Source organism: Fusarium subglutinans (assembly GCF_013396075.1).
Source record: "Fusarium subglutinans strain NRRL 66333 chromosome Unknown NRRL66333_c0000229, whole genome shotgun sequence".
Classification (NCBI taxonomy): domain Eukaryota; kingdom Fungi; phylum Ascomycota; class Sordariomycetes; order Hypocreales; family Nectriaceae; genus Fusarium; species Fusarium subglutinans.
In genome coordinates this window covers 44,618-70,467 of record NW_023502292.1, presented here as the reverse complement: position 1 = coordinate 70,467, position 25,850 = coordinate 44,618, and the positions used below count along the sequence as shown (strand labels likewise).

At 48.7% G+C, this 25,850-nt stretch overlaps 10 protein-coding genes across 10 annotated transcripts; 5 read left to right on the top strand and 5 right to left on the bottom strand.

The window, feature by feature from the left end:
- Positions 1-212: 212 nt before the first annotated feature.
- FSUBG_11710 (methyltransferase type 11) lies at positions 213-851 on the top strand (the record flags this gene model as incomplete). The annotated part of the gene is made up of 1 exon (XM_036676422.1): positions 213-851. One exon carries the CDS (start codon positions 213-215, stop codon positions 849-851), a length of 639 nt encoding a protein of 212 aa, XP_036532838.1.
- A 452-nt stretch (positions 852-1,303) lies between these two features.
- On the bottom strand, positions 1,304-2,398 carry FSUBG_11709 (maltose permease; the record flags this gene model as incomplete). Its single annotated transcript, XM_036676420.1, has 2 exons — positions 1,304-2,097; positions 2,158-2,398. The coding sequence occupies 2 exons, from the start codon at positions 2,396-2,398 to the stop codon at positions 1,304-1,306; spliced, it is 1,035 nt and encodes a 344-aa protein (XP_036532837.1).
- Positions 2,399-3,303: 905 nt separating this feature from the next.
- FSUBG_11708 (endoglucanase C) lies at positions 3,304-6,428 on the top strand (the record flags this gene model as incomplete). Its single annotated transcript, XM_036676419.1, has 3 exons — positions 3,304-3,772; positions 3,884-4,467; positions 5,100-6,428. 3 exons carry the CDS (start codon positions 3,304-3,306, stop codon positions 6,426-6,428), a joined length of 2,382 nt encoding a protein of 793 aa, XP_036532836.1.
- Positions 6,429-6,660: 232 nt separating this feature from the next.
- Positions 6,661-7,512, bottom strand: FSUBG_11707 (Isochorismatase hydrolase; the record flags this gene model as incomplete). The annotated part of the gene is made up of 1 exon (XM_036676418.1): positions 6,661-7,512. The coding sequence occupies one exon, from the start codon at positions 7,510-7,512 to the stop codon at positions 6,661-6,663; it is 852 nt and encodes a 283-aa protein (XP_036532835.1).
- Positions 7,513-9,070: 1,558 nt separating this feature from the next.
- FSUBG_11706 (transport protein) lies at positions 9,071-12,763 on the bottom strand (the record flags this gene model as incomplete). The annotated part of the gene is made up of 10 exons (XM_036676417.1): positions 9,071-9,247; positions 9,299-9,398; positions 9,446-9,834; positions 9,886-9,977; positions 10,134-10,248; positions 10,300-10,533; positions 10,991-11,027; positions 11,235-11,893; positions 12,328-12,449; positions 12,514-12,763. The coding sequence occupies 10 exons, from the start codon at positions 12,761-12,763 to the stop codon at positions 9,071-9,073; spliced, it is 2,175 nt and encodes a 724-aa protein (XP_036532834.1).
- A 2,164-nt stretch (positions 12,764-14,927) lies between these two features.
- On the bottom strand, positions 14,928-16,712 carry FSUBG_11705 (transcriptional regulatory GAL4; the record flags this gene model as incomplete). Its single annotated transcript, XM_036676416.1, has 4 exons — positions 14,928-16,042; positions 16,177-16,411; positions 16,465-16,486; positions 16,681-16,712. 4 exons carry the CDS (start codon positions 16,710-16,712, stop codon positions 14,928-14,930), a joined length of 1,404 nt encoding a protein of 467 aa, XP_036532833.1.
- A 239-nt stretch (positions 16,713-16,951) lies between these two features.
- Positions 16,952-17,251, top strand: FSUBG_11704 (uncharacterized protein; the record flags this gene model as incomplete). Its single annotated transcript, XM_036676415.1, has 1 exon — positions 16,952-17,251. One exon carries the CDS (start codon positions 16,952-16,954, stop codon positions 17,249-17,251), a length of 300 nt encoding a protein of 99 aa, XP_036532832.1.
- A 2,666-nt stretch (positions 17,252-19,917) lies between these two features.
- FSUBG_11703 (surface protein SP1) lies at positions 19,918-20,907 on the top strand (the record flags this gene model as incomplete). The annotated part of the gene is made up of 1 exon (XM_036676414.1): positions 19,918-20,907. The coding sequence occupies one exon, from the start codon at positions 19,918-19,920 to the stop codon at positions 20,905-20,907; it is 990 nt and encodes a 329-aa protein (XP_036532831.1).
- A 730-nt stretch (positions 20,908-21,637) lies between these two features.
- Positions 21,638-22,684, top strand: FSUBG_11702 (metallo-hydrolase oxidoreductase; the record flags this gene model as incomplete). The annotated part of the gene is made up of 3 exons (XM_036676413.1): positions 21,638-21,721; positions 22,200-22,557; positions 22,608-22,684. The coding sequence occupies 3 exons, from the start codon at positions 21,638-21,640 to the stop codon at positions 22,682-22,684; spliced, it is 519 nt and encodes a 172-aa protein (XP_036532830.1).
- A 498-nt stretch (positions 22,685-23,182) lies between these two features.
- Positions 23,183-25,549, bottom strand: FSUBG_11701 (uncharacterized protein; the record flags this gene model as incomplete). Its single annotated transcript, XM_036676412.1, has 1 exon — positions 23,183-25,549. The coding sequence occupies one exon, from the start codon at positions 25,547-25,549 to the stop codon at positions 23,183-23,185; it is 2,367 nt and encodes a 788-aa protein (XP_036532829.1).
- Positions 25,550-25,850: the final 301 nt, after the last annotated feature.

The following is a 25,850-nucleotide window of genomic DNA, read 5'->3' as shown; positions in this document are numbered from 1 at the left end:
TTATGGTACTGGGTGTGTCGGTGTTATAAATCGCTGTCGAATTCATTTAGATGAGTCATACCGATAAAAGTGGAGAGATTAAGAACTAGAATGAGAATTAGAAAATCGCAGCGATATTGAAGTTTGAAGTTTAAATACTTGCGTTATTGAATTGACCTCAATAAAGATATCAAACCTTGGTACTCGATCCAACGATCTTATCGGAATCCAATATGTCTCAGAACATTTACGACAATGCCAGATTCTTTGCTGAGTATTCCTCGCTGGATCGATCTGTTAAGGGTCTCGATGCGGCCCCAGAATGGCCGCGGTTGAGATCTTACATCCCAGACCTCAAAGGCCTTGACGTCCTTGATCTTGGCTGCGGCTTTGGATGGTTCGCTCGCTGGGCACGAAGCACTAGAGCTAACTCCGTTCGAGGGCTCGAAATTTCCGAGAATATGCTCAATCGAGCACGATCCATGACCAATGACACAAAGATCATCTATACACAAGCTGATCTCGACAACACCAACCTTTTGGAACATGGTAGCGGCATATATGACGTGGTGTTTAGCTCATTAACGCTCCACTACCTTGCGAATCTGCCCGCGCTCATACAACAAGTGCAGAGTGTTCTCAAGCCAGGAGGGACTTTTGTCTTTTCTATTGAGCACCTCATATACACAGCGCCAAGCAAAGCCGAATTCATCACTGATGAGGCATCGGGACGAGAATACTGGCCGCATGATAACTATCAGAAGGAGGGCCTTCGGGTAACACATTGGCTTGGGGCGGAAGGAGTTCAGAAACAGCACAGGACTACCGCGCTAGTTATGTTAACCTTCTTCTCAAGGCAGGGTTTCAGATAAGGGAATTTGATGAATGGTATCCTACACCAGAAGAATTGGAGAAATGTGGTTGGCATCGGGTGTTAGAGAGGCCGGTTTATCTCTTGATCTCAGCTGTTAAGAACTAGTTTATGCCCTTTAAGAAGATCTTAAATCTTTTAGCTTATATTGACATGCTATACTAAGTAATACTGTAATGCTTCTATTTGAAACCCTAACTGTTAGAGTAAGCTACATAATCTTATAATATAAATATTCTAATAGATTCTATAGCTAATACTTATATCAGTCGCCTCACAGCACGAGGCATAAATCTGTTATTAGAGAAAAGGGTTTAACTCATTATAAACATTATAGATTTAATTATTATATAAAAAGAATCTTTACTAATTACTATTGACCTTACTTCTGATATAAATACAAGCATAAACCATCGCCATAGCTACACCCGTGTCTCATTAAAGGCCACTCCCTCACAACTTATAAGTTCCCATCTGTCGAGGGCTGACCTTGTTATGGAACATGTGATCGATCTCATCATATCGTCGGCCCTTGAGCTCCGGAACATAAACCCAACTCCAAATAAAGCCGATCAAGCCCAGGCCACCAAAGATGAAGCCAACCTTACCCTTCAGGTTACCTTCATCAGGGTTAACCATGTACGGAATGGCAAAGTTCATCGCAATACCCATGACAGACTGTGTAGCTGTAGCAAGCACCATAGTCTTGGCCTTGAGGTTCAGCGAGGCTGTCTCACCAAGTACAGCGAAAGCCATAGCGCCAACAGTGGCGAAGTAGACGTAAGCGTAGATGACTGTGCATGCGGCTTGTACCCACTTGGCAGCTGAAGTGGGGACTACATCCATGATGCCGATGAGGAATAATAGGACAGTGAGGGCTCCCATGCCGGAGAGGAAGACCTTGCGACGACCGAAGGAGTTGACGACGAACCAACTGCATATGTTACCGAGAACACCGCATGCTGTAACGCCGACGCCGAGATCGAAGCTGCGAGAGGTCTCAAGACCGGCGAGTTGAAAGAAATAGGTTGAGTATCCGAGAACGAAAATAATACCGACAAAGTGTTGGCAGACAAAGACGCCCATGCTGATCATGGTTCGGATAAGATCCGTTCCCTTGAAGCACTGAATCCATGATGCTTCCTCAGTAGAAGCAGCTTGTTCCTCGGCGATGGTCTCCTTAATAGTAGCCAGCTTGGCGTCAATGTCGACACCAGTTCCGTAGAGTTGAATGAGGGATTTCTTCGCTTCTTCAATCTTGCCCTTGCGAACAAGATATCAAGGTGTCTCGGGGGCGAAGGGCAGACCAGCAGCAAGGATATTAATAAAGATGCTCTGCGTAGCCAGCGCACCCCTCCAAGCCCAATGATCCGTCCTCTCGCCAAAGGCCTTGATCACACCATTCGACACCAACTGTCCAATTGTAATTCCAAGGTTGACGCCTGCAGTAGCGATACCACGAAACACAACCGGTGAGATCTCCGACGTCGCCAACGGCGCAAGTGTCAGGAAGAAACCAAGTCCAAGACGGATGATGAGCTTGGACATGAGGAACGCGACGTTGGTGTTGGACATGCATTCTCCGATCGTAACCCTAAGGTGGGGGGCTGGTGGTGCAACGGTCAAAGCATCACTAGGCGCATACCTAAGCCTTCCCCTAAAGGCTTAAGGTTATAGGTTTAAATCCTGCAGCCTTTGCCCCTTAAAGAAAGGAAAAATTAACTAAAAGTAAAAGCTTTAGGTACCTATTAAGGAAGTAACCTTACTATAAAAGGTATATTTAGGCTAGTTATAGAAAAGTAGTTACTATAATAGGTAAGTTATAGAGACTATTTAGGCTATTTAGGTAAAGTTTAGACTAATTATAGGCTATAAAGAAGTAAGGTTTATTTTATATAATGATTTTTTCTTATACTTTAGCTAATTAAAATCTAGCTATTAGATTTACTTTTTTCCCTTTCTAGACTAGCTAGTATAGAATATTAGTTATTATATAGATATATAAAGACGCTAGCTAGGTACCTAATTAGTTAAGGGTATTAATACAGACCTTAATGACGTAACCCTAAGGTAAAGGGGATCGTCGGCCGGGGAAGAGACCTGCGCCAAGGGGCACGGCGTTTTATCCCCGCAAACGAGCTAATACGGCATGTCAAGTTTGTCGGGCTAGGAAGACAAAGTGCGATAACCAGAAGCCGGCTTGTTCGTACTGCGTCAGTGTTGGGGCGACGTGTATTCAGTCCCCGGTTGATCTATCGGCATTTGACCCTGCGAGTCTCAAGATCTTGGAGCGGCTGGATGAATTGGAGAAGTTGATTCGAGAGCCGAAAGAAGACACCACCAATCAAGATGTTCCGCTGCATGGGACAGAGCTGTTACCCGAAGAGTCTCCTTCGCAGTTATCCCCAGAGAGTCTGGGCGACATACCCCTACGAAGCATCCTCCCCGAGAAGATGGAGAGCCTCCTCCTCTGGTCCGTCCTCTCACGCGACATGTCATCCCACACAACCCTCCACCCCGATCCACCACAACCATCCCCATCTTATTCCCCCGGCTGCACATCCCTAGCCGACATCGCAGATCTCGACACCCAAGGCGTCAAAGCCCTTCTCGACAACTTTTTCGATCACGTGCACTGCAAGAACCCCATCCTCGAAGAGGCAGCAGCCAGAAAAGTCGTTCTCAACGTCGTCATCGACGGGATCGATTGGTCGCCTGGATCATGCCTAACACTGATTATCTGCGCGCTGGGAAAGATTGCGACGCCGTTGGATGCGAGTTTTCATCTGAGGGCAGACTCGATGCCGTTTTTGGAGGCGCAGGCGCTGTTTCAGGCGGCGCAGAAGAGGATTGGCACGTTGATGGCGAGATCGGATATTATTGGGGCACAGTGTTTCTTCCTGTCGGGGGTATTTTTGATGAGTACGTTTAGACCGTTTGAGGCATGGCGATATTTCTCGCAGGCGTTGGCGATGTGTCAGACGTTGCCGTTCCTGTAGAGGGCTCAATCGCTTAGTGCGATGGATGGGGCAGATCTAGCGAGACCGGAATTGAGTGAGGCGCAGCAAGAGGCTGTATATTGGTCTGCTTGGAAGTCTGAACGGGAGCTACGAGGGGAGTTATCACTGCCAGACTTTAGCATGCCGTATTCTTCAAGCGTGCTATATCCCCCATTCTTCCCAACGCCTCCTCATCCCTTGGAGTCTACCAGGACCACGGCATCAAGTCGCCAACACACGGCGTGGCTATTCTACCTCTCCGAAATATCCCTTCGACGTCTCTCCAGCCGAACATGCAACGACATCCTCGAACTCCACCGCGCATCAGCATCGAATGTTGACTTCCTCAAGCAACTCTCCCTCCTCATCCCCGCCTACGAAACCCAAGCCAATGAATGGGCTGAAAGTCTACCCCCCGAACTCTCTATCGCCTTAGCACCGATCGACGATAATGTATGCTGCTTCGTCCTCTGCGGGCACTTGGTAAACTTCTTCGAGCGTCTTTACTGGCCGTTTGTAATGGCCCATCTCGCCGCCTTGGAACGCGGTGTAACTACCCCCATACCCGGGCGGCAGTTTGTAGAGAAGGGCTTGGAGTATTATATCCTTAATGTCGAGGTGAACGAAGCGGGGTTTTCATATCGTCATTACGGGACGTGGCTCATGATTTGAGCTTTAGTACGTTCCGCGACGGTGTTGCTTGCAGTGCGGCTCTTGGGATCGGGGATGCCTGCGGGGTGGAGGGATGCGTGTGAGCGGATTATGCAGGTTTTGAGGGCTTGGGAAGATGATGTCCCGGGATTGTCGAACTATCGGAATTTCTTGGAGGAGGTCTTGCACGGGCTGAACGTTTAGCATGGGGTGTACAACAATAAATTGGTTAAAGCGTACTTCCCCGTGTTTTTACAACTAATGGAGGTGGTCAAGTGTGGGGATCCCGAGGGAATGGTTCGTAGTGGTGTCGTGGCGGATCCTATCGGGGAGTGTCGCTCGTAAGAAAACACTCCACTTTGCGTGTATGGACTATTTAGGTGAAGGCTATAATGACTTTCAGAACAAGCAGACCTCACAGAGCATCACTCGTACGAGCTACTTCGCCATTCATTCGCCCTTCATTATCCGAATTTTTCTATCTTATACCAAAATCTCATACTCTCTACCATGGTCGCAACGGCAGACAACTCCGGCTCCTATGAAGCCGTCCCCAAAACCACCCCTCGCAAGCCATCAGCATGTAAGATGCTCCATAGGAGGGCAGTCGCATCGTCGACCCCTCCGGTAATACCGTCATCCTCAAGGGCGCTGCCATCGGCGGCATGCTCAACATGGAGAACTTCATCACCGGCTACGCAGGCCACGAACATCAGCACAGACAACAAATGGTTGAGGTAATGGGTGAAGAGAAAGCCGATTTCTTCTTTGACAGACTTTTGTACCATTTCTTCACAGACTCTGATGCCGCTTACTTTGCGTTGCTAGGACTGAACTGTATACGCATCCCGTTTAATTATCGTCATTTTATCGATGATATGGATCCCGATAATCTCAAGAAATCTGGGTTTGATTGGTTGGATCGCTGCGTGGACATTTGCGGAAGACATAACCTCTACGCTGTTCTTGATCTTCATGCTGTTCCTGGTCGTCAGAACCAAGATTGGCACAGTGATTCTGGATTATCACGAGCAGCGTTCTGGGACTTCAAAGACCATCAAGATCGAGCCATTCAGCTATGGAAAGCTCTTGCAACGCACTACAAGGGCAACACCGTCATCGCAGGCTACAACCTCCTCAACGAACCCGCCGACGAAACCAAGACCTCATCCGGCCATCACGGCGCCAAGCTGGTAAAGTGGTACGAACGCGCCGAGAAAGAAGTACGCGCCATCGACCCCGATCACATGATCTTCATCGACGGAAACACCTACGCAATGGACTTCCGCGCCTTTCCCGAAAACCCTCTCCCAAACGCTGTATACGCCTGTCACGATTACAGCTTCTACGGTTTTCCTCTTGGAGAGCAGTACGAAGGTACAGATGAGCAGAATACAAAGCTGAGGAAGAGCTTTGAGAGAAAGGTGCAGTTCATGAGGGAAAAGAATGTGCCGATTTGGAATGGAGAGTTTGGTCCTGTTTATCAGAATGAGCATATGGAGGGTGATGAAGCGATCAAGACCAACGCCAAGCGCTTTAATCTGCTGCAGGAGCAGTTGGCTATTTACAGAGAAACAGATGTCAACTGGTCAATCTGGCTGTACAAAGACGTTGGTTATCAAGGCATGGTCTACGCCGATCCCGAGTCCCCCTACATGCGTCTCATCGCGCCCTTCATCGCCAAGAAACAGCGTCTGGGTCTTGATTTCTGGGGCGTCGTGAACAAAGACGGCGTGAAGCACCTCTACGAGCCGTTCATTCAGGGCTTGAAGGAGGAGGTGCTGGAGAAGTACAGAGATACCAAGTATCCCAAGATCTGGACTTTTGAGCGACAGTTTGAGCGGGTGATTCGGGAGTGCTTGATGAGTGAGTATGTGGGATGGGAGTTGGCGGAGTTGTTTAGGGATAAGAGCAAGGAGGAGCTGTAGGAGCTGGCGAGTAGCTTTTCGTTTGAGAAGTGTATTAAGAGGGATATGCTGGTGGGGATCTTGAGTCATGATTCGATGATCTCGGCTGGGAAGTAGTAGAAACACATGGAACTGGGATTGCATTTTGGCGTTTGTTGGTTCTAATATAGTTTTAAGAAGTATTCAATGGGGTTGCATTTCAATGAATATAAATTGTCTGCTTTTCAAGTAAACATTCCATGTCATTATACATCTAAGCTCCTCGATCAATAGCATCCACCCCGTCGGCCAAGTTCTGGCAGCTCAACACAAATCCCCAGCCTCCTTCACAGTTATACTCAGTGCACTTCTTCGCAAAGTCAGGACTTGTCGTTGCACAAGCATCACTCAACATCAGGCAATCCCAGCCCTTTGTGCAAGCGTCTCGAATAGTCCCAGCGACGCACTGATCCGTGTTCTCCCCAGCGAATAGCAAAGTTCTGATGCCTCGTTTGCGTAGTGCGTCTTCGATGCCAGTCCCTCCCCAAAATCCCGACAGTCGATTTTTGTTGATGTGAATGTCTTGTGGTTCTGCGATTTTCTTCAGGCTGGGATGGAACTCGGTGTTCCACTGATCTCGCATCATGACGCGGCCCGCATCGATGAGCGTCCCGTCCTCGCTCTTGACTTGTCCAATCTCAGCGCCGATGCTTCCCAGGAATGTGGGTTTGACATAGTTCTTATCAAGAGGGAAGTCGAACCCTCTTGCGATGCTCGGGGGCATGTCGTCTAGGTCGTTGTCCTTCACGCCCCAGCCAAGCCACACAACTGGTATGCCAGCCTTGCGACAAACGGGAACGACCTGTTTGACGAGTTTGTCCACAATCTCTAAACCAGGGCTTTTGGGGGGACGACCTAGAAGAGGCGACAGGAAATAGTTTTGCATGTCGATGACGACGAGAGCTGTCTTTGCAGGGTCGATGGTAGCATTCTCAGTGCGCGTGTTGAGAGTGATTCGGGGGTAAATGGGTGGTGAATCTGGAGTTGGCGGGTGGGTAAGGTCGAAGCCATATTTCTTCGTCCAGAGCCAGAAATTGTTTTTACCACCGACAATCTTGATTTTCATGATGATTAGTCGAGTTAGAGGCGTATGACATGAGGAAGATTGATGATGGGTTGAGGTAGCGTGGAGGGAGGGGAAGGACAAAGATGTGGCTGCGCTAAATCAGAGTCTATTTGAACAAAACCTGACGTCAGAGTTCACAGCATAAATAGCTCAAGAAACATATAATAATGACCTTTTTTATTCTTGCAAATGCAAATAATTAGAAATGATAATCCATTTTGTGAACGGAGTAGTGCTCAGGCCATGTTCACTGAGCATTGAACAGCGTCTATTGAACACACCTTTCTCACCACTGTCTCAAGTACTTGAAGTATTTAAGCTTATTAAAGCCATTTTCGAGACATTTGCAACCTCTAATTATACTAATCTCACGCATTGTCAGTTCCATAACAGATTTCGTACGATACGCTACCAGTCATGTGTACAGAGGTTGTCAATACATGGGAGTGCACCGTATGTCGCAAGGACTTCAAGTCAAGAAGAGACTACAAAATGTGCAAAGTAGGAAGCAAACAAAATCAATGGGGTGCTTGCAAGAAGACCAATATCCAGCATGAATACTGGAAGGACAAGTGCGGTGCTTGTGCAAAGAAGAGGTGAGGTAGCTCGGAAGGGGTTTAGTTAAGGCATGAGGTAGACTTACAGTGTGATCAATATTGATCTTTCTTATTACGGTCGTGCAAGGATACATTGCAAACTGAAGCTTGGCCCAAGATACATGTTATTCGCCGCTGAGACTTATGGCTGATACCTTAAACTAACACAGAGAACTCAGCGTGTGATAGAACGAAGGCTATCACCCATCATTTACCAAGTCGTTGCAGAAAATATAAAGCGAAATACCTCTTCGGTCTCCCGTCAAATACATCTGCGTCCAAACCATACTCTCACATGATCAGAGAGCAGTCCACGACGTATGACACCAACTCTTGTGCTCGCACGTGGATATTCACTGCTCTACATTATCATTCCGATATATAAGTTCTCACTCTCGGGGCAGTACACCCCAAACATCCAAGAATATCCTCAACCACCAAAATTTAAATCACGAAACATACAGCTGACTTCTACAATGTGTACCGAAGTAGTCGACAACTATGAATGCCCCAAATGCGGCAGAGATCACAGAGCCGACAGAGATTACAGAATGTGCAGTACGGGTCGCCGTCAGAACAAATGGGGCGCCTGTGGCAAGTCATCGGTGGAGAGACATAATCATAAGGAGACTTGCCCCGCTTGTGTCGCAAAGGCGAAGAAGCGAAGTTAGCTACAAGATGCATGTTAAGCCTGTCGAAGGAAGAATTCTCTCTGGGCTGAGAACGGTTCATAATTGACAAATAAAACTTTTCTATATATGCGATGTGATTAGTTTGTACATGAATTTTCTATATCGCCAGCACGCAGCTAGCATTTAAATGTAATCGCAGTCGCGGCCGAGATGCCTGATCCGCACTCTTGTTTTCGTGTATGTTCCGCGTGTCGTGGAAAGTTATACTTCCCTCGGTAGTCTGTGAGATCTTCCCCAGCGCAATAGATGCAGTACCAGAGCTTCCTCAAGCTATTGCTGTCTTCTCTCCTCGTCGAGGAGTGGTCTTGGTTCAGCAGGAGCTTTCTTCTGCAAGCTGACCCAGATAGCTGAACCAATGATCAGAGCACTGCCAATGAAACTGGTGATGGGAGGTGTAGTTCCCCAGACAATTCGCTCGATGATAAGCGCGAAAACCATTTGAACGTACTGCAAATGAGTTAGGTATCGCCGTGTATCTGTTGGTAAGCAGGTACTCACAATAAGATTGGTGGCCCGACCAGCCTTTTCCCTCTGGAGTCCCTCGGTGAGGAGAAGCTGGAGCAGAAAGCCAGAGACACCAATCGAGAGAAGTAGACACCTAATGATATGAGCCTCGAGACTAAAATTAGTGATAAATTTACATACCATTCAGCGATAGTCTTGGGGATCTCGAATTGCAGATCAGGGTGAATCATGATGACAAGAAACGAGCTAACAGTGGCAAGGACAGCGAAGTAATTGACACTGACGAGAGAGTGAGCCCGCTTGCCGATGACGCGGATAGTCGCATACGCCGTCGCCGCTGCAAAAGAACCGAAGATGGCGCACAGGATAGCGATGGTGCGTTCTTGTGGCGTTGCCTTTACTGGCGGTAGGATACCACCATCAGCAGTAAAATTTGGGTCCACAGCGCGGGACTCCAACTCTGATAATGTTCGCCAGCTTTCGGGGAAGAGGAAAGCCGGGCGGGCGACGAAGAGGACACCTGCGAAGGCGATGAAACCAGCGGTGGCTTCTTTGACGGTGAATGGTTCCTAGACACTGCGTCAGCCGAGAGCATCGTCAAAGATCGAGGGCGGACTTACGCGTAGAGCAACCCATGCAATAAACGCAGTAAGAGTCGGCACAAGAAAAGTGATGACCGTCGCATCAGAAATGTCAAGATACGACAACGAATCTACGCCACTTCGTTAGCAGAGTCCCTTCCTACGTCTATCCATCAAGGAATCCTCACAGTAAAGTCCAAAAAGCCCAGCTGATCCCGCAAATCCTCTCAACACCAACAAACCCCTAACCTCCCTCGGCCCCAAAGGAAAATTCGGCACTTTTTTACACCACATGTAAACAGAGCCAATCAGCGCCGTAGCCAGCATTCGAACAAAAATGATCTGCAGAGCGTGAAACTTTGTTTCAAAACCCGTTTCAAGAAGCCGCGTTGTCATGGACATCTGAGTTTGTTAGTGTGACCGTTTCATCGGGTTCGGGAGTGCCGTGCTTACGATTGAAGCGAAAAGTTGGGCGACTAAGACGTAGAATAGGCCGATGTTTCGGGAATAGAAGCTTTGAAGCTTTGAGGAGAATGTTGAGTCGGAGTCTGAACTTGTTTCGGAGGATGTTTCTGAGGAGTCTGAGCTATTGGCCGTTGGAGCCAGGAGAGCCTCTGATTCTCCATGTTGATTGGCCTGCGTCTTGTTTTGAGAGTGAGACATATCGGAAGTTCTTGTGAGAATAAACTGTCAAAATAATTCTACGGCCAGCGCAGTCAATAGTCCCCTGCAATTAAGTCAGGTCAAAATTCACAGCCCGTGTGATAGAAGCATAATAAGCGCAGCGAAAAGAACTGAAGGATTTTCTCCAGTTGGTCTCGTGAGCGAGTGGCGCTGAGCCAACTAAATACTCAGCTGAGATTGGACGGCCACGGTCCCACGAAAGGGGGGTTTCCACCAATCGCGGCTATAATCGCTACGTGAAACCCGGGTCATTAATTCTTCCGTTGTCTTGGCTGTCCTTAATCTCTGCCATCAAGACTTCAATTTGTCTGTTTGTTATATTCATAGAATACACGATGCTCCAGCCGTAGTCTTAGTTATGGGTCTTGTCTGGTATAACTCTTGACACTATTCCGCCCTTTAGCTGGCGGTTAAGCTATCTCATAAGCCCAGAGTAACTACCTGTCATAAGCCTGCTTACCCTGCATGACCCATTTTGAAGTCCGTCCTCACCATTACTGGTCGAAAGTGCAGAGTTTGCACGGTATGACAAGCCGTTTACATATCACTAGCGAGAACTGAATCTTCTTAATTTAATTATATTGAGTTTTGTAGAGTATAATCTCTGTTTCTGTAAGGTAAGAAGGAGAGAAATAACATAGATCTAGATAACCTTAACCTGCTGTGACAATCATCAACAAACATGACTAGACTAAATAAATAACCTTAACATGGCAATTCCAGCGAAGCTTAACGTTAGTGACAAGGAAGCTCTCTCAAAAGAACCACTGTTATCATTCGAGCCTCCACTTCCCGCCGTAGCTGTCACGGTAGTAGTACCCTCCCCAGTTCTAGCCGGAACATTCGTCGGCTGATCTTGTGCTGATGCTCCCTCCTCAGAGCTAGTTGTCTTAGCCGGCGTAAATGACAAGACACACTCAGCATCAAGAGCGAGTGTATCTCCGACATCGTTGGTGACTTCCATCTCAGGACACGAGAAGGTCGCATCTTCGCCCTGCACCGTGACAGTCTTTGTGCCAGTTTCAGTTTCAGTCTCGGTCTCCCATTCAGTCGTTGTATAAATGGTATAAGGTGTGCAAGAAACTTGTCTGACCAAGGGGTTGTGTCCTCGGTTGACGTGGGCAGGCGCTGTGGCGGCATCACGGCGAAGACGAGCAGCGCTATCGTCAGTAGTGGTGGCCCTTGGGGGCTCGTAATGCAGAGTGCATCCCTCATCAAGTTCAAGTGTCGCACCCTCGTCATTGGTTGCTGTCATAGGCACACAAGTAAACTCAGGGGCGTTGCCAGTGTCGGGCTCAATATCAGTCGTGACGCGAACGGTCTTCATCTTGGTTGTCGTGACTGTCTCCGTGGACTTGATCGTCTTCGTGGCAGCAGGACAGGGCTTACAATACCCATCAGAGCCACAGTAGGCAACTGATCGACAGCACTCTTTGTCGCAACATGTGGTACCCTTTAAGCACGAGCCGTTCTTGCAACACCTTTGAGTAGAGGGGTTGGCGCAGAAGCCAGTTGAACAGCAGTCACTGGACTTTGGACAGGCCCAGACAGTTCCAAGGCCAGTACAGCACGTTGTCGTTCGGGGGTTATAACACTTGCTGTTGCCACATCGCTTCTGGCCAGATGGACAACAGCCACCACCTGGCATGCAGTCATAACCCTTGGGACAATTCCTACCGACACCACCGCAACAAACTGACGTGTTGGGGTTATAGCATCCAGATGAACCGCACTTGGTCTCGCCTCTGCTACAGCATCCTCCACTGACGCAAGTCTGACTCTTCAGACACGCGGTACCGCTGCTGCAACAGACTTGTGATGATGGATCGTAACAGCGGCCGGAGCCGCATTCTTTGGCGTTGCCGCGACAGCAGCCGGTGGAGATACAGGTGCTGCCTTCAGGACAGCATCCGAGACCGCTTGAGCAGGGGTCTACGATCTTATTAGCGACGGTGTATTACGGATTTTTGGGGGTCGCCGTACAGTAACCAGCGTCAACACATTGTTTCTGCCTTGGTTGTAAGCCAAAGGCTCGTGGTTCTGCGATTCCTCCGATCCACTCCGTGAAGTCAGAGAGGGAGTCGGGGAGTACGATGTCTTTCAGCTTGGCATCGGCCAGTGACACCATGTCAGGCAGCTCATTCAACTGAAAGGTGTCGTGGAAGAGTTGACTACCACTCGCCGCACCTGCCCCGGCCCAAAGGGCAAGGGGCGCAATCTGACAGAACCGCATGCTGGGTAAGATGTTTGATTCAATTTTGGGGAAAAGAATAAACAGTAGTCAAGCCTGAAAGCCCTTGCCGCAGCGAGGCTGGCCCGTGGCGCTCAGCAGTCATTTATAACTCGTCGCCAGCGCATTACCCCTCTTCCTTGTGGTGCGATGATCGAGGATCTCCCCTGACCGTCAACCTTGCCAAGAGCAATCAGGCTGAGAAATACAGAGAGTGCAGCCTTTATCTCGCTGTGCTATGCCGAAAGAGAACAGAGGCTGGGGCGGACAGTTAACCTTATGTGACTGGAATGTCCGGGCGTGCATTAGCCGTTGGGGATAGCGCTTTGTGGCGTCCATAGGCTGCAGTTTGACGATGATCAGGCAGAATATCCATCATGCAACCAAGGCCAGGCTGGGTCTCATTCTTTTAGATTCATTTTCTGTTGGAACTAAGAATTAAGTTTATTTAAATAACATATTAGTCAAGAGAATGCCGGTGTTTTGCTTCGTATTCTCGAGCCATTTTACTGATTGTTTGATGATCGCTGACGCGGATCCTCAGCCGCACGACGCATAGGCCCTAACAGGTAAAGTCACTGAACAGGGGCTACATCAAGGTTGAATGTTTAGGTTATAGTGCTTACGCCCGATTGCAGTTGTTGATCGGATTAACGGTCTGCAGGATCAGTAATTCGTCCAACTGTCGCAAGTAGTAGCGCGTGATCAGTTGACGTGCATCTGTACTCATACTAAAAGGACATCATTCCACCTCTTAGATCAACATACCCAGGCCAAGTGCGTGAGAAAATGCTCAGAGTTAGTTATTAGATGCTGCATCAGGGCATTTTCGGATATCGGTGATGCGAACTGGGGTAAGAAACTTGGCACAGGACCCTGGTAATTTAAGGCCGTTGGAAGTGATGTGTCACACGCACCAGTGACATATTTCTCGACGCGCAGGGTAGTCTTGTCGATCGAATAGCAGGGTCCCAGGAAATCGCGCACTGGATTCCGCATCTGGCCTCCGAGGCAAGTCAGCATATCTGAGCCAATCATAAAGGTGCCTCTTTTCCTTAAACTGTCTCTTCTCTATTGTGCCACGTCTGGATGAAACAATAATGGCCCGGCTTTTTCAATCAGACAGCTTATATGGTAGTCCTGTAATACTGCTGTCCCTAGATATTCGTCGCGCATACAGCGCCGCCACGGTGTGTTGCACCAATCGTGTATATGCAGTCTTCTTCCAAGCAAGCTTTTAAGTCTATTTAGAAATACTGATTAAGCTACCGGCCGTCGGCGGCATTGGTTGAGGTGTTAAAGGGGCCAACGTCAAGTCATAAATAAGCTGGGAGGTATTAGCTCGTGGCGGATGCGGCATATGAGAATCGACTGTTTGACCCGCAACTGCCGCAAGAACCGAAATCCAGTTTTAAGCGACCCTGATACGTTATATTGCCGCCTGGCATTACTTACGTAGGTGGCCGAACAGGCAGCACCAGAAGTCGACTTTGCTAAACTGGTAAAATCATGTGATAGTCCTGGTTTGCCAGGCTTAAACTGGCTGGGATTACCGAAGTTCATAGTAAAAAGGACCACTAGGTTAAGTCGCGAGAACGGATACGTATAGAAATATATATACTATCTGAAGGCTTGGTAGACCAGCCTACCTTTAATTCATAGACCAAGTTATTTCATTGACTAGAGGGCCTTCAACCTTCTTTCATGTCCCTGGATCATCTACCGCGCTACTCGAGCTCATCAGATTCAACATCTCCTGCGACCGTAGAAAAGAATCAAAAGACCCATAGGGCCAGAGGCACGAAGGATCAATGGGCATCTGGTTATCAGTGCTGTGATCCACTTGCACAAAACGTTGATGGCAAGTCAAAGATGCATTGTTGTCCATCCCTGTATTGAATGAAGGGCTCTCTGCTGTAAACTTCAAAACAGCATCAACTGCGTCCGCTGAGTCACAGGCAGTTTTTTGATTCATCGAAGAGGACGCCTTGTTCAGTAACTTGGTCAGCATGTTTCGGGCGATCAAAGCACCTTCAGAGACAACTCCCAGAGCATCCAGAATGTTCAGGCACGCCTCGGCTTCACTGAATAGCTCTTGACGTTCCTCGCTAGCGGTCTTAGATGAGACAACAAGGACAGTGCCGGCACACAACAGACAAGATATGATCTACCACCACGGAAAGTCGTGCACTATCTCTCCAATATCCTGAACATAATGGAAGAGCAACGTCGTGCTCCGTGCCTCAGATATACACGTTTCTCTCATACCCAGTACCACCTCTTTCTGTCCGCCAACAAAGCGAGTGATGGGGTCGCCGGGGAGCTCCAGGCCTGAACGATGTATCAAGGTTCGAATATGGTGGTATTTAATAGCAAGCATATTTCTCTGACGCTCAAACAGAATCTGCTTGTCAAAAGCGTGCGCCACATAAAATTGCAAGTGACGGGGTAGCTTTTGCTTCCATTTCTGCAGCTGACCATCCCAGTAAGTAATGCTGGCTAGCTTTATGCTCGTCGACCTCTGTGACATGCTGAGCTCCGTGACAACGAGCTTGACGATTTTGGAGAACTCGATGACGTGTAAGAAATAGTCAACTACGGACTGTTCCTGGGCCTCCAATCGCTCGACATCATCGGTATACCAATTGTGTTTACTATCGTCGAGGTTTGATGGCAGCGGTACGCAAAAGGCTTCGGAGCTGGTAATGGAAGGTCGGCCGAGTTGCAAAGCAAGCAGCTGGTCGAGAACAAAGAGGCAAAACCAGTTTCTACTACGAACCTCGGCTTGTGCGTTACCAGTCAGCCCGTAACTCCAGTGTTTTTGTTGCGATTCCACATGGGAAACGTGCATCCCAAGGCTCTGTGCAAGGCGAATAGCGACGCCGAGAGAGACCCAGCACCTGTCGGTCTGAGAAGTGGCTAGGAGATAGAAACATCGTGCCAGAAGAGCTGAAACTTGTACTGTCGACGCTTCGAGGTTGTGGAGATCTGTCAGCGCGAGTGCCCTGCGAAAAAGGGTCTCATGGGGGCTCGGGGATGTTTTTGAGCCTTTCGACGCTAGATCTCGGGTTTGGCGGTGGTGCATGCCAAGCGCTAGCACGGAATAGAAGAGTGAAAGCCATGCTTTAGTGACAGGCCCATCATCAGTGCCACCACGCAGACACTGGAATCGGTGCATAAATATCGATTTGGGTATAAACGGATAGGCGATATGGATGGTGGAGAAATACGTCTCGAAGTATTCCTGACAATTTTCCAAGCGAGGCATATCAACGGTGAAGTCTGGGATAGTAGTGTAGGCTGTTGCTTCAGACATTCCCGATCATACGTCTCTATGCTGTTGTCCATGGACCCGGTCGAAGAAAGCTCAAGTCTCCATCTAGATAGGCTGAGGAAGTGAACATCACTCAATTCACCAACGTAGCGTGTCGTCTGGCCCTGAACTTCAGGGCTGGTCTCGGTATCATCATCGTCCTTGACGGCATCCTCTGGGCCAGTAGAAAGCCTCTGGTCGCTGATGCAGACAGAAATGCGGTCTAGGAGGCTGGTGACTTTTGATTGTGTTTCCTCTGGCAAGTCTACGCAAGCCTCGCGCAAAAGTCCCAGCCGCTGGTCAATTGATAACGGAGGTTTACCATCGTTGGAATATTTCTGCTGTCGGCCAGTCCACGTGCATTGGAACCCTTAGCCCTGGCAGCGCTCACAGAATGGCCGTCTGTTATCACACTGATGACTGTTAGAAAGCGGCTCCGATCATAGCATGGAATTGATTTGGCGTGGGTGTACTCGCCTTGAGCTTCCGAACGCGACCACTGTCACAGGCGACAGCTGCCCGCTTCCGTTTCAAAGGACGCGGCTGCTTCGGGCTCGGCTGTCCCGGGTTTGTTGAAGTATCCGATTTTTCCATTGAGATATATTACGGGCGATGAGGAGCAGAAGATTGACGGAGCATAATGGGCCTTTAATCACCTAATATCCATTTTTGAGAGCTAGTTGGAATGCGCGATGTCAAAGGCTGGGTAATTTCGGGTACGACGGAGTTAACGGAACGCTGCCGAGACACGGTAGCTCCACCACGCACGTGCGTTCTCAGCGTTGGATTGAGAATCAGCCTGCAATAATAGTTCTTTATATCATGTGAACGATGCCCACTTGAATTCTTCTCGTGATATTGAGGTCAAAAAAGAAACCATGGGTAGCGAGTCGGCAAACTTTGGCCTCTCCAATGGCATAACCGAAGTTGAAGAGCCCGCCCCCATTCACGATCATGGCTTTTTGTATACCTCGAACCATGAACCGCCACAGAATGACCATAGGACCAGTCAAGTAGAACCGAATTCCACGCTAGGCCCGCTAGAACATGTCTTCATTGAAGATGCTAGATCTGAGGCTGAGGAAGAGGGCTATGATTCTCCCGCCAACTATACCAACCTAACCGAGATTGGTGCCGGACTTCCAGTGGAAAGTCCAGACGAACAATCCGAATATTAACACTCGAGTTTAGAGGAACGGCAGTCTCATAGATTGAACTTCTTACACAAACCTCCAAAATCTCGACGTACCTCCCTGGCTACTGAGTTCGTGACCATCGCCTATCTTATCTTCTTTTCTTTCTGTGGCACCCTTACCCTGTGGCACTCCCCAGTCTTACAAGTTTCACTTCTGTCCCCGTCCTGTACACATCGCTCTGGCCTAATCTCACTGGCACTCTCATCCTCGGGTTCCTCTCCGAAGGCGCGAGTCTCTTCCGCCATCCATCGTTGAAAAGAAGCATCGCGAGACCTTCAAGTCCACACCAACAGCCGAGGCCAGAAACATCACCAGTTGAGACTGAAGAGCCAATCGACGCCCAGCGACATAAGGATCAAGAGGAGCAGCCACCGTTGCCCGTTACTCTACACATTGGCTTAACAGTAGGCTTCTGCGGATCTTTGACCACCTTTTCTGGCTTCATGAAGGATTGTTTTCTCGCACTCTACTCTCAAACAGTCTAGGTGAAGAGGGTGGTGCAATATCATCACTTCCAGGCAGAAGCTCAGGCCAAGATGTCATGGCCCTCCTTTCAGTGGTCATAGTGACGGTCTCTGTCAGCGCTGCGGCTCTCAAGGCGGGTGCACATCTAGCCATTTTCTTTCGGAGTGTAATACGAAAACGCCTACCAGAGAACTATACCATTTGGACCGACCCCATCACTGTTATTCTGGCATTTGTTGTCTGGATTGCTGTCATCATTTTACTTATTGTGCCGCCACAAAGCAACTGGCGTGGACAGATTTTATTCCCACTCGCATTTTCCCCGGCTGGATGTATACTGCACTTCTACCTAAGCACACATCTTAATAACAAAGTTCAAGGGTCTCCTCTGGGAACCTTTACTGCTAACATGATTGGAACGCTTCTCCTGTCCAGCATCTGGGATATTCAACGGTCGTCTGTGGGTGGTGGACGCCTTTCATGTCAGGCTCAACAGGGGATGATTGATGGTTTTTGTGGCTGTTTGACCACTGTCAGCACTTGGATCAACGAACTTTGCGCTCTGCCTCGGGTTCACGCATATATCTATGCATTAGCCACAATTGTCGGAGGACTAGTTATTGCTATTGTCGTGATGGGTGCAATGAAGTGGGTTACTGGTTGGAGTACTGTTGCTTGTGCTATCTCTTAGAAACTTTATGTATATTAATATTTAAGATATTTAAGAAAAGTGATATACTTATAGTTCAATCTCTTATGTCTAGAAAACGCTCCTCTACCTAAGGATAGAACTTATCCCTCCCCAAGAGAAGCGATTAGGCTTATATTTAGTAAGTTTAACAATTACTAAGCCAGAATAACGACAGGTAAGCCTGTAACCTCAACTGACAAAACATCCTCGATTCCAAGACGAAAGGTGCTGTAATGGAGATAGCAGTACCCTTTTATAGAATATGAAGGTTACCAATCTGTGACGCAGACGGGCTCGACAAGGTAAAAGTGGTAATAGCCGTGCGGTAACGTTGCTGAATTTAGCCGTACCTCACAGGCTTATGATTTTGAGGTTTGTGTGCTGCTTGTATTCTTAATGCCACTGGAAGCAAACTTAATTATTATTGAGTAGGTATTTGCTTGTCTTCCCAAGAGGTTATTCGCCACTATTCTATTTATATATATATACTATTTAAGCTAAACCTTATGAGAGCCAGTTCAACGTGGCGTGAACTTTGCCGTCCAACGCTAACGTCGAATACAGGGAAACCGGTCGCCCCCAGTACCCGCCAGTATTACTTAGGGAAACGAGGGAGTATTTTTATGGGGCATGCCCCAGTGATCTTTGCTCCACAAATACCAGCCTCCTGGGGGTACTCTGTACATGAGTAGAAATCAAAGTCACGATCCACAGCTTATATTATTAAAGGTACCTTAGTCTAGGTAGAGTGACCTCTTTGCCGAAAATGACTTTAAAATCAGCTACCTGACTGGATTTACCAGACAAAAAAATCTCGTTAATGCTCCCTCGTTTTCTGAGGGATAGCAGAATTAGGTGGATGCCTTTTTACAATAGTAACAACCCAGGTGGCTGGGCTGGTTTCTAGAGGTGGCGGGTTTCGTACTCAACGTTAAAAGTTAAACTTCTCACACACTCGGCGGCTGGAGAGTCGCCAAGGGCTTAATCTCGTGTTAGTGGAGCCGGGAATCGTATGTGTCGCAGATCAGATAGCAGCGTCCCCCAAAGTGTTCGGTTCATCGGCAACGCCAGCGAAAACAAAGACGGCTGGGATAAACGCGGGCAGTTCTATTTCAGGATGATTATGATGTCGGATACGAGGCTTGGCATAGCCCATTACTCTTTTGGGACTGCACTTAATCACTATGGGGATGGTTAAAGCCTAACGTGGATTCTTTTTTTCTGCGCTAGAACCTTTATGATATCATCTGTTCATGACTGCTGTTGATCACGAAAACTCTAATTATACGAGAGGTTGGGCACCTGATGGAGTGACGGATCCTCGGGCTGAAGATGGACGAGATGGAAATATAAAATGCAATGAGACATCTTCAGATAGATCAATTCCATCATCCTCATCACCATCAGCATCTCTACACCTCAGACAAGCATTCAACTCTTTACCCCCCGCAAACTCTATACAACAAATCAGTCCCGACACCCAGACTTCAACATGAACAAGTTCATCATCGCCCTGGCCGTGGCCTCCACAGTCTCTGCTGCCCCTCTATACAGCAGCTTTGATGATTGCCAGGCTGCCTACAAGTCTTGCGTTGCCGCTGGCACCCCAGAAGTTGCTTGCGGATGCACTCTGGCTGTCTGCGCAGGCGAGGATAACGGTCGCAACCGCGAGTACTGCGCTTCTGCTACTGCATCGCTCGCTCAGCCAACCAAGACCGAGATTCCCGGTGGATGCAATCCTGCTCATCCCGGCTCATGTCCTTCATCGTACTTTACCAAGACCTATACTGCTCCTGCTGCGACTTTCACTTCTATTTCTGGTATTCCCGGTGGTTGCAACCCTGCCCACCCTGGTTCCTGCCCTTCTTCCTACTTTACCACGACCTCTACTGCTCCTGCTGCGACTTTCACTTCTATTTCTGGTATTCCCGGAGGCTGCAATCCTGCTCACCCCGGATCTTGCCCATCGAGCTACTTTACATACCCCATCGCTTCCAAGACCTCGGTCGTTCCCGTGCCCAGTACTACCAAAGACTGCTCTGAGGGCTCAGGCTCAGGCTCAGGCTCAGGCTCTGGGGGTACCACTTATCCCGAGCCTAAGCCTGTTAAAGGCGAGACCTGGACCATCAAGGACCTTATTCGCTACTGCGGCGAGGGCAATGAAGGCTGTGATTATAACTTCAAGATCGCTGCCGACGGAAAGACCGAGCAGTGTACTATTATTCGCATGCCCGGTAAAGACGCTGCTACTGAGAGCTGGTCCAACGAACCCTGCACCGACGGCTCTGAATATACTATCTCTTGGGGATATGTGACTGAACCTGCCCCTGCTTTCGCTGTTGTTTCCGTTGTCAAGGGCAAGGAGATCGCCTGGTTTGGTGTTTCCAACGTCAACGGCCAGAAGGTCACTACTACTCCTTCCAACCCCTTCGGCTCCGGACAGTATGGCGACCTTGGTCCCGAGCAGGTTTACACCTACTAGATGGTTTTACAAGTGAGGATGAGATAGGATATACGACACGGTTCATGACTCGAATGATATAATACACCCGCTCATTAAGTAATTTTAGAATTAATATATAGACTTCATTCTTTTAGATAGTTAAAACTTCAATAGAGATATATAAAGGTTTACCAGTCCATCCGTTTCATCATTGTGTCTTTGCCGACGCTTAGGTTCAGTTATCCACTAACAGAGTCCAGCTGGGTAATAACAGTCGTGATATATTTAGCTACCTACGCCATAGGTCGGTCTCACTTGAACAATATTCTGGTCCTTCGACTTATGCCCCATCGCAGCTCTCAGCAGGGCTATTGCCACTTCAACTTATCCTTGTTGCTCGAGTGCAAGAAATGGCGTTCCCTGTGGTGTAGTCGCATGGCCATAGTACAGCCTATCGTTGAATGCATCTTCGGCTGCGCATATAGACTTGTTATTATGCTCGATGATAGCCCGGTCCACCGTGCTAACCCGTCTTTCACATGTCCCACCGTAGTCATTTCACAATAGTCATAGCGTTGAAGAAGTTTCCCCGTGGACCACTTGAAGTCGACTAACCTTTTCAAACATAGATGGAATATATGTATAGAGTTATGCAGATTCAGAATTATTAGCATCTGAAGACCGGCAGTTCTTGAGAAAGCGGGGAGAGTTTTGGCTACCATGTCATAAAAGAAGGTAGGATACGACGCTGTGACCTCATTAGCCAACCATGTTCCGAGTACTTATGTTTAGGCTCAATCGGAAGGGCAAGCAGCCGCTCGGAGATAGTATTACTTATGTATTTGTAAAGCATGTAAGTGGCTGCAAAAAAAGGGTATTCGTTAGCTGGCACGTAGGTTTGTCCGCTTGAAGTTGCATGGCATAGATCTTGGATACTCACAATTGAGCATAAAGCAGCAATCAATGTAAATACTTAAAATTCATACCATCTTTTATCAAGCGTCCTTTGATCTCAGTTCTTCATGAATATTACAGGTCTTATTTCCACGTGTGTTTCTCGTAACCATCACGGAAGTCGATTCGACGCCGATTCTAAACAACCCTGCCTTACATAATGCAATCCAACTACCAATGGCTCCTGATGTATGCCTTTACTCACTTGTATGCCTGCTTTGTACAATAATAACTGTATCTAGGGGACGCGGATGTGGCTTCTCCATATCGGCAATCTCGTGGCAGATGAGGGCGTTTTTCTCCCCTTTGTTAGTGTGCCATTCGATATCTACCCCAACATCCAATCAACACAAGTAGGGAAATATCTGTACCGCTAGCCATCCGATATCGGAGAACAAAAGACGACATTTGGTCATGATTTATGTCCTTATCGAACACCCGAAGATGGGCTGCTCCTTTACGAAACCGGTGCAGGCAAGGATTACACAGAGGTATGGGGTCCCCAGGTGGCCGACATCTTTGCCAGAGGCGAGTATAGCGAAGACTTGGAGCTCGATGCAGCGATTAAGAAGATTGCCCATGACATCAAAGATGTCAAGGGTGTTATCATGGGGCATCTGCACTTGGATCATGCAGGTGGGCTTGAGTACTTCAGAGGTACTGATGTGCCTATTTACGTCCATGAGATTGAACTCAAAAATGCCTTTTACAGTGCCGCGACCAAGGTAGATATTGGTACTTGTACCATCAAACATCCATCACATTGAACTGACCAGCTGTCGCAGGAGTTTACCTACCAACCTATCTCCAATTCGACCTAAACTGGACACCCCTCTACGGCGACAGCATTCTCAACGCATGAGGCATCACAGTGCACTTATGCCCCGGTCATACTCCAGGACTATGCATTATGCAAGTCAACCTGAAAGAAAGTGGTACCTCGATCTTCACTTCAGATCTGTACATTGTTCAGGAGAATTATGATAACCTTAGCACGCAGGGTTGGTTGACGAGAGACCATGCTGCTTGGTCTCAGTCTAATCAGCTGGTGCACATGTTGCAGAAGGCGACAGGCGCGAAAGTGATTCTTGGGCATGATCGAAATGTTTTGATGCGGCATAAGCTTGCTCCGGAGTACTACGAGTAGATAGTGGTTATGTCTGGTGGCGTATAATGGCGTTTTTAGGCGCTGGAAGGTGAGAACTCGGGTTTCTGGTTACTTCTCTCAATGAGGCCAAGCTATCATAAACACCAATTACTATTAGTATCATCCTATGTACAGTAATTCCAAGAGTAAGCTGTTTTGAGACACCACTCTCTAATATGTATAGCAACGGCGTCTCTAGCCACATCAGCGACCTCAAGCAGTCTGACAGTCATGGCACTCATAACAATCCAAGTCACTCCACCAGAAAGAATAAGGAACGTCAAGGTCAATACCCTCAGTACCAAGCTTATAAGTCGACAAAGCACAATTGACGTTAAGTGGGTTGGAATTATCAAGACCAAAGGCCTCACAGTAACCCTGCTCACGACACAAAAGAGCACAGTCCTCCATGGTGTGCTGACGTCCGTTCTCTTGGACACCACGTCCCCACCAGCTGCCCTTCTTGACACCGAAGGCGTTGCAAGTTCGCTCCACGGGAGGTTCGACATCATTGTCGCTCTGGGGCCAGTGGTCAAGAATACCGGGGAGGGAGACGGATTGCGTAGGGAGGCTGTCGAGCGGTTGGCAGAAGCCGGGGGCTGCAATGCCGCTGGGGCATGTCATGACGGTAGCTGTAGAGCTGGCAGACTCTGTGGTGGTGGTGGTGGTGGGAGGCTGTATAACGGGGGCTGAAGAGGAAGTAGACTCGGCGGCCTGAGTGGTCCTCGTGTTGAAGGTTGTAGGTGTATCAGTGACAGCTTTGGTAGGAGCCCGGCACGTCATCTCTGGGACCACAACATTGTCATTGGTGAGAAGACCGTAAGTGGCGAAACCCATGTTCTGTCCACAAGCCCAGCAGCCGATATCTGAGAAGTAGTCTCTACCGCCCTCTTCTGTGATCTCATCGACAGTACCAGCATACAGCTTGCAGTTTCCTTGAGACAGGAGATAGTTGTAAAAATAGGACTGACAATCAGCATACATGGCACACATGTCTCTGCACTGATCACCGCCACCGCAAGGCTGGACAGTAAGAGTCGCGAATTCCTGAGCGCAAGACTTGAGCGTTCCCTTGCGACGGACACAGCCCTTGTTGGGAGTGTCACCCATCTTGTTGATACAGATACTATCCTCGGGAAAGCTAGGGCAGGGCTTGGGGATGATACAGCTGCGATCATAAGAGGTGAACTGGGTACCAGTGTTGCCAACAGGGACGTCACTCAAGACAGAGGCAATGAGACGGCACTCATTAGCGCAGTTGTTGCCGTAGCTCCACTCAAAGGACTTGCAGTTCTCATCAGCGAGACATAGGGCAGCACAGTCTTCCTTCTGGTAGTTGCTGCTTGTGAAGCGGCTGTATGCTCCGGCGCTGTTGTAAGGCTGCATGCCGCATCCGCGACCGGCGATGGAGGATGTACCGACGTTGGCGCAGACGCGGCTGACGGGACCATCGGGCTTGATAGTCGAGGATTGGCGAGGAGAAGAGCTGCCGCTTGATGTAGTGGCGCTTGTGGCAGCTGACTCAGTGCTGGTCTGCTTCTCGATGCTTGATGTAGTAGTCTGAGCTCCTGGAGTTTGAGTGCCGGGAGTTTGAGGACCAGGCTGGGAAGTAGCTTGGGTGTTGCCTGCAGCAGAGGTCTGACTGTCAACCGGACCGGGCGTATTGTGTCCAGTAGGAACAGTTTGAGGGCTGCCAGTGACTGGCGTATGATTGCCAGTGGATTGGGTATTGGGGCTCCCAGTACCAGGTGTAGCAGAGTTCGAGGCCGTATCAGAGCTCGCAGAATGGGTTGGAATGATGGGAGGAACAGAGGTAGTTCCGACCTTGCTCGAGGTAGTCGTTTGAATAGCAGAAGAGGAAGTAGTAGTGAAGCCAGAGACATCCCCATCACCAAGATCAAGAGGATGGTCATCAATAGTCGCAGGCGTAACCTGGTTAGACATGAAAAGAGAGTCAACATAAACCTGAGCAGACCCTCCAACCAAGCAGTTCATAGAGATGGACAGAGGTGCAGAGCGCTGAGCAGCAGTGACCTGCTCCAGAGCCACACCCCACTGCACGCTCGTTCCAAAGCTGATGATCCAAGTCTGGAAGAACGTCTGGCTACCAAGCGAAGCAGTCAATTGGCAAAAGTTCAGCGACGGGGCGGTGACGACCAAGTAAAAGAAGCGAACAGTATAAGGTCTAGTCAAGCTCAGCTGATCAAGCGACTGCGCAACGCCAGCAAAGCTTCCAAGATCTCGCTTCTTATCGCCACTAGCCTGCAGGGACAGACAGCCCGAGTCTTTGCTGCCATCAACCTTGTAGCCCGGTCCAATTACGATGGTCGCGTCGCCGTCGACAGTGAAACCTGGGACACCGCCTTCGGGGGGAGCGATGGAGAAAGCGCCGCCGTCGATGATGCTCTTGATGATGATTGATCCGGCGGTCTCGGAAGTAGCTGCTGAAGTCGCGGTGTCGGAGGGAGAGAGGTTTGTTGTAGCGGAGCTGTGAGAAGGTCGAGGCTTGCAGTTACTTGCAGCAGCTAGATCAAGGGTGCCGCTAAGGGCCAGAGCCGCGAGAGCTATGACGGAGCGCATCGTGAAGAGCGTATAGGGAAGATGAAAGAGTGGCTGTGAGGACGAACTCTCACGAATGATGCGGATACTACGAAAGGAAAAGCGACATGGTAATCTTCTGGGAACCAGTCTTATTATGTCTGAGCTAATCGTCGGTTACACGGCAGATATGGACATTGCGCTTTGCCCCTGACTTGTGAGCGGACAAACAATAGTTGCCTATAGCTTCTAAATAGATCCATTGCGTCGGGTCTTAGGCCGTTATTCAGCTCAGCCATGGAACCCATTGGAGGATAGTGGCCGATTGAAAAAAGGGTCTGGA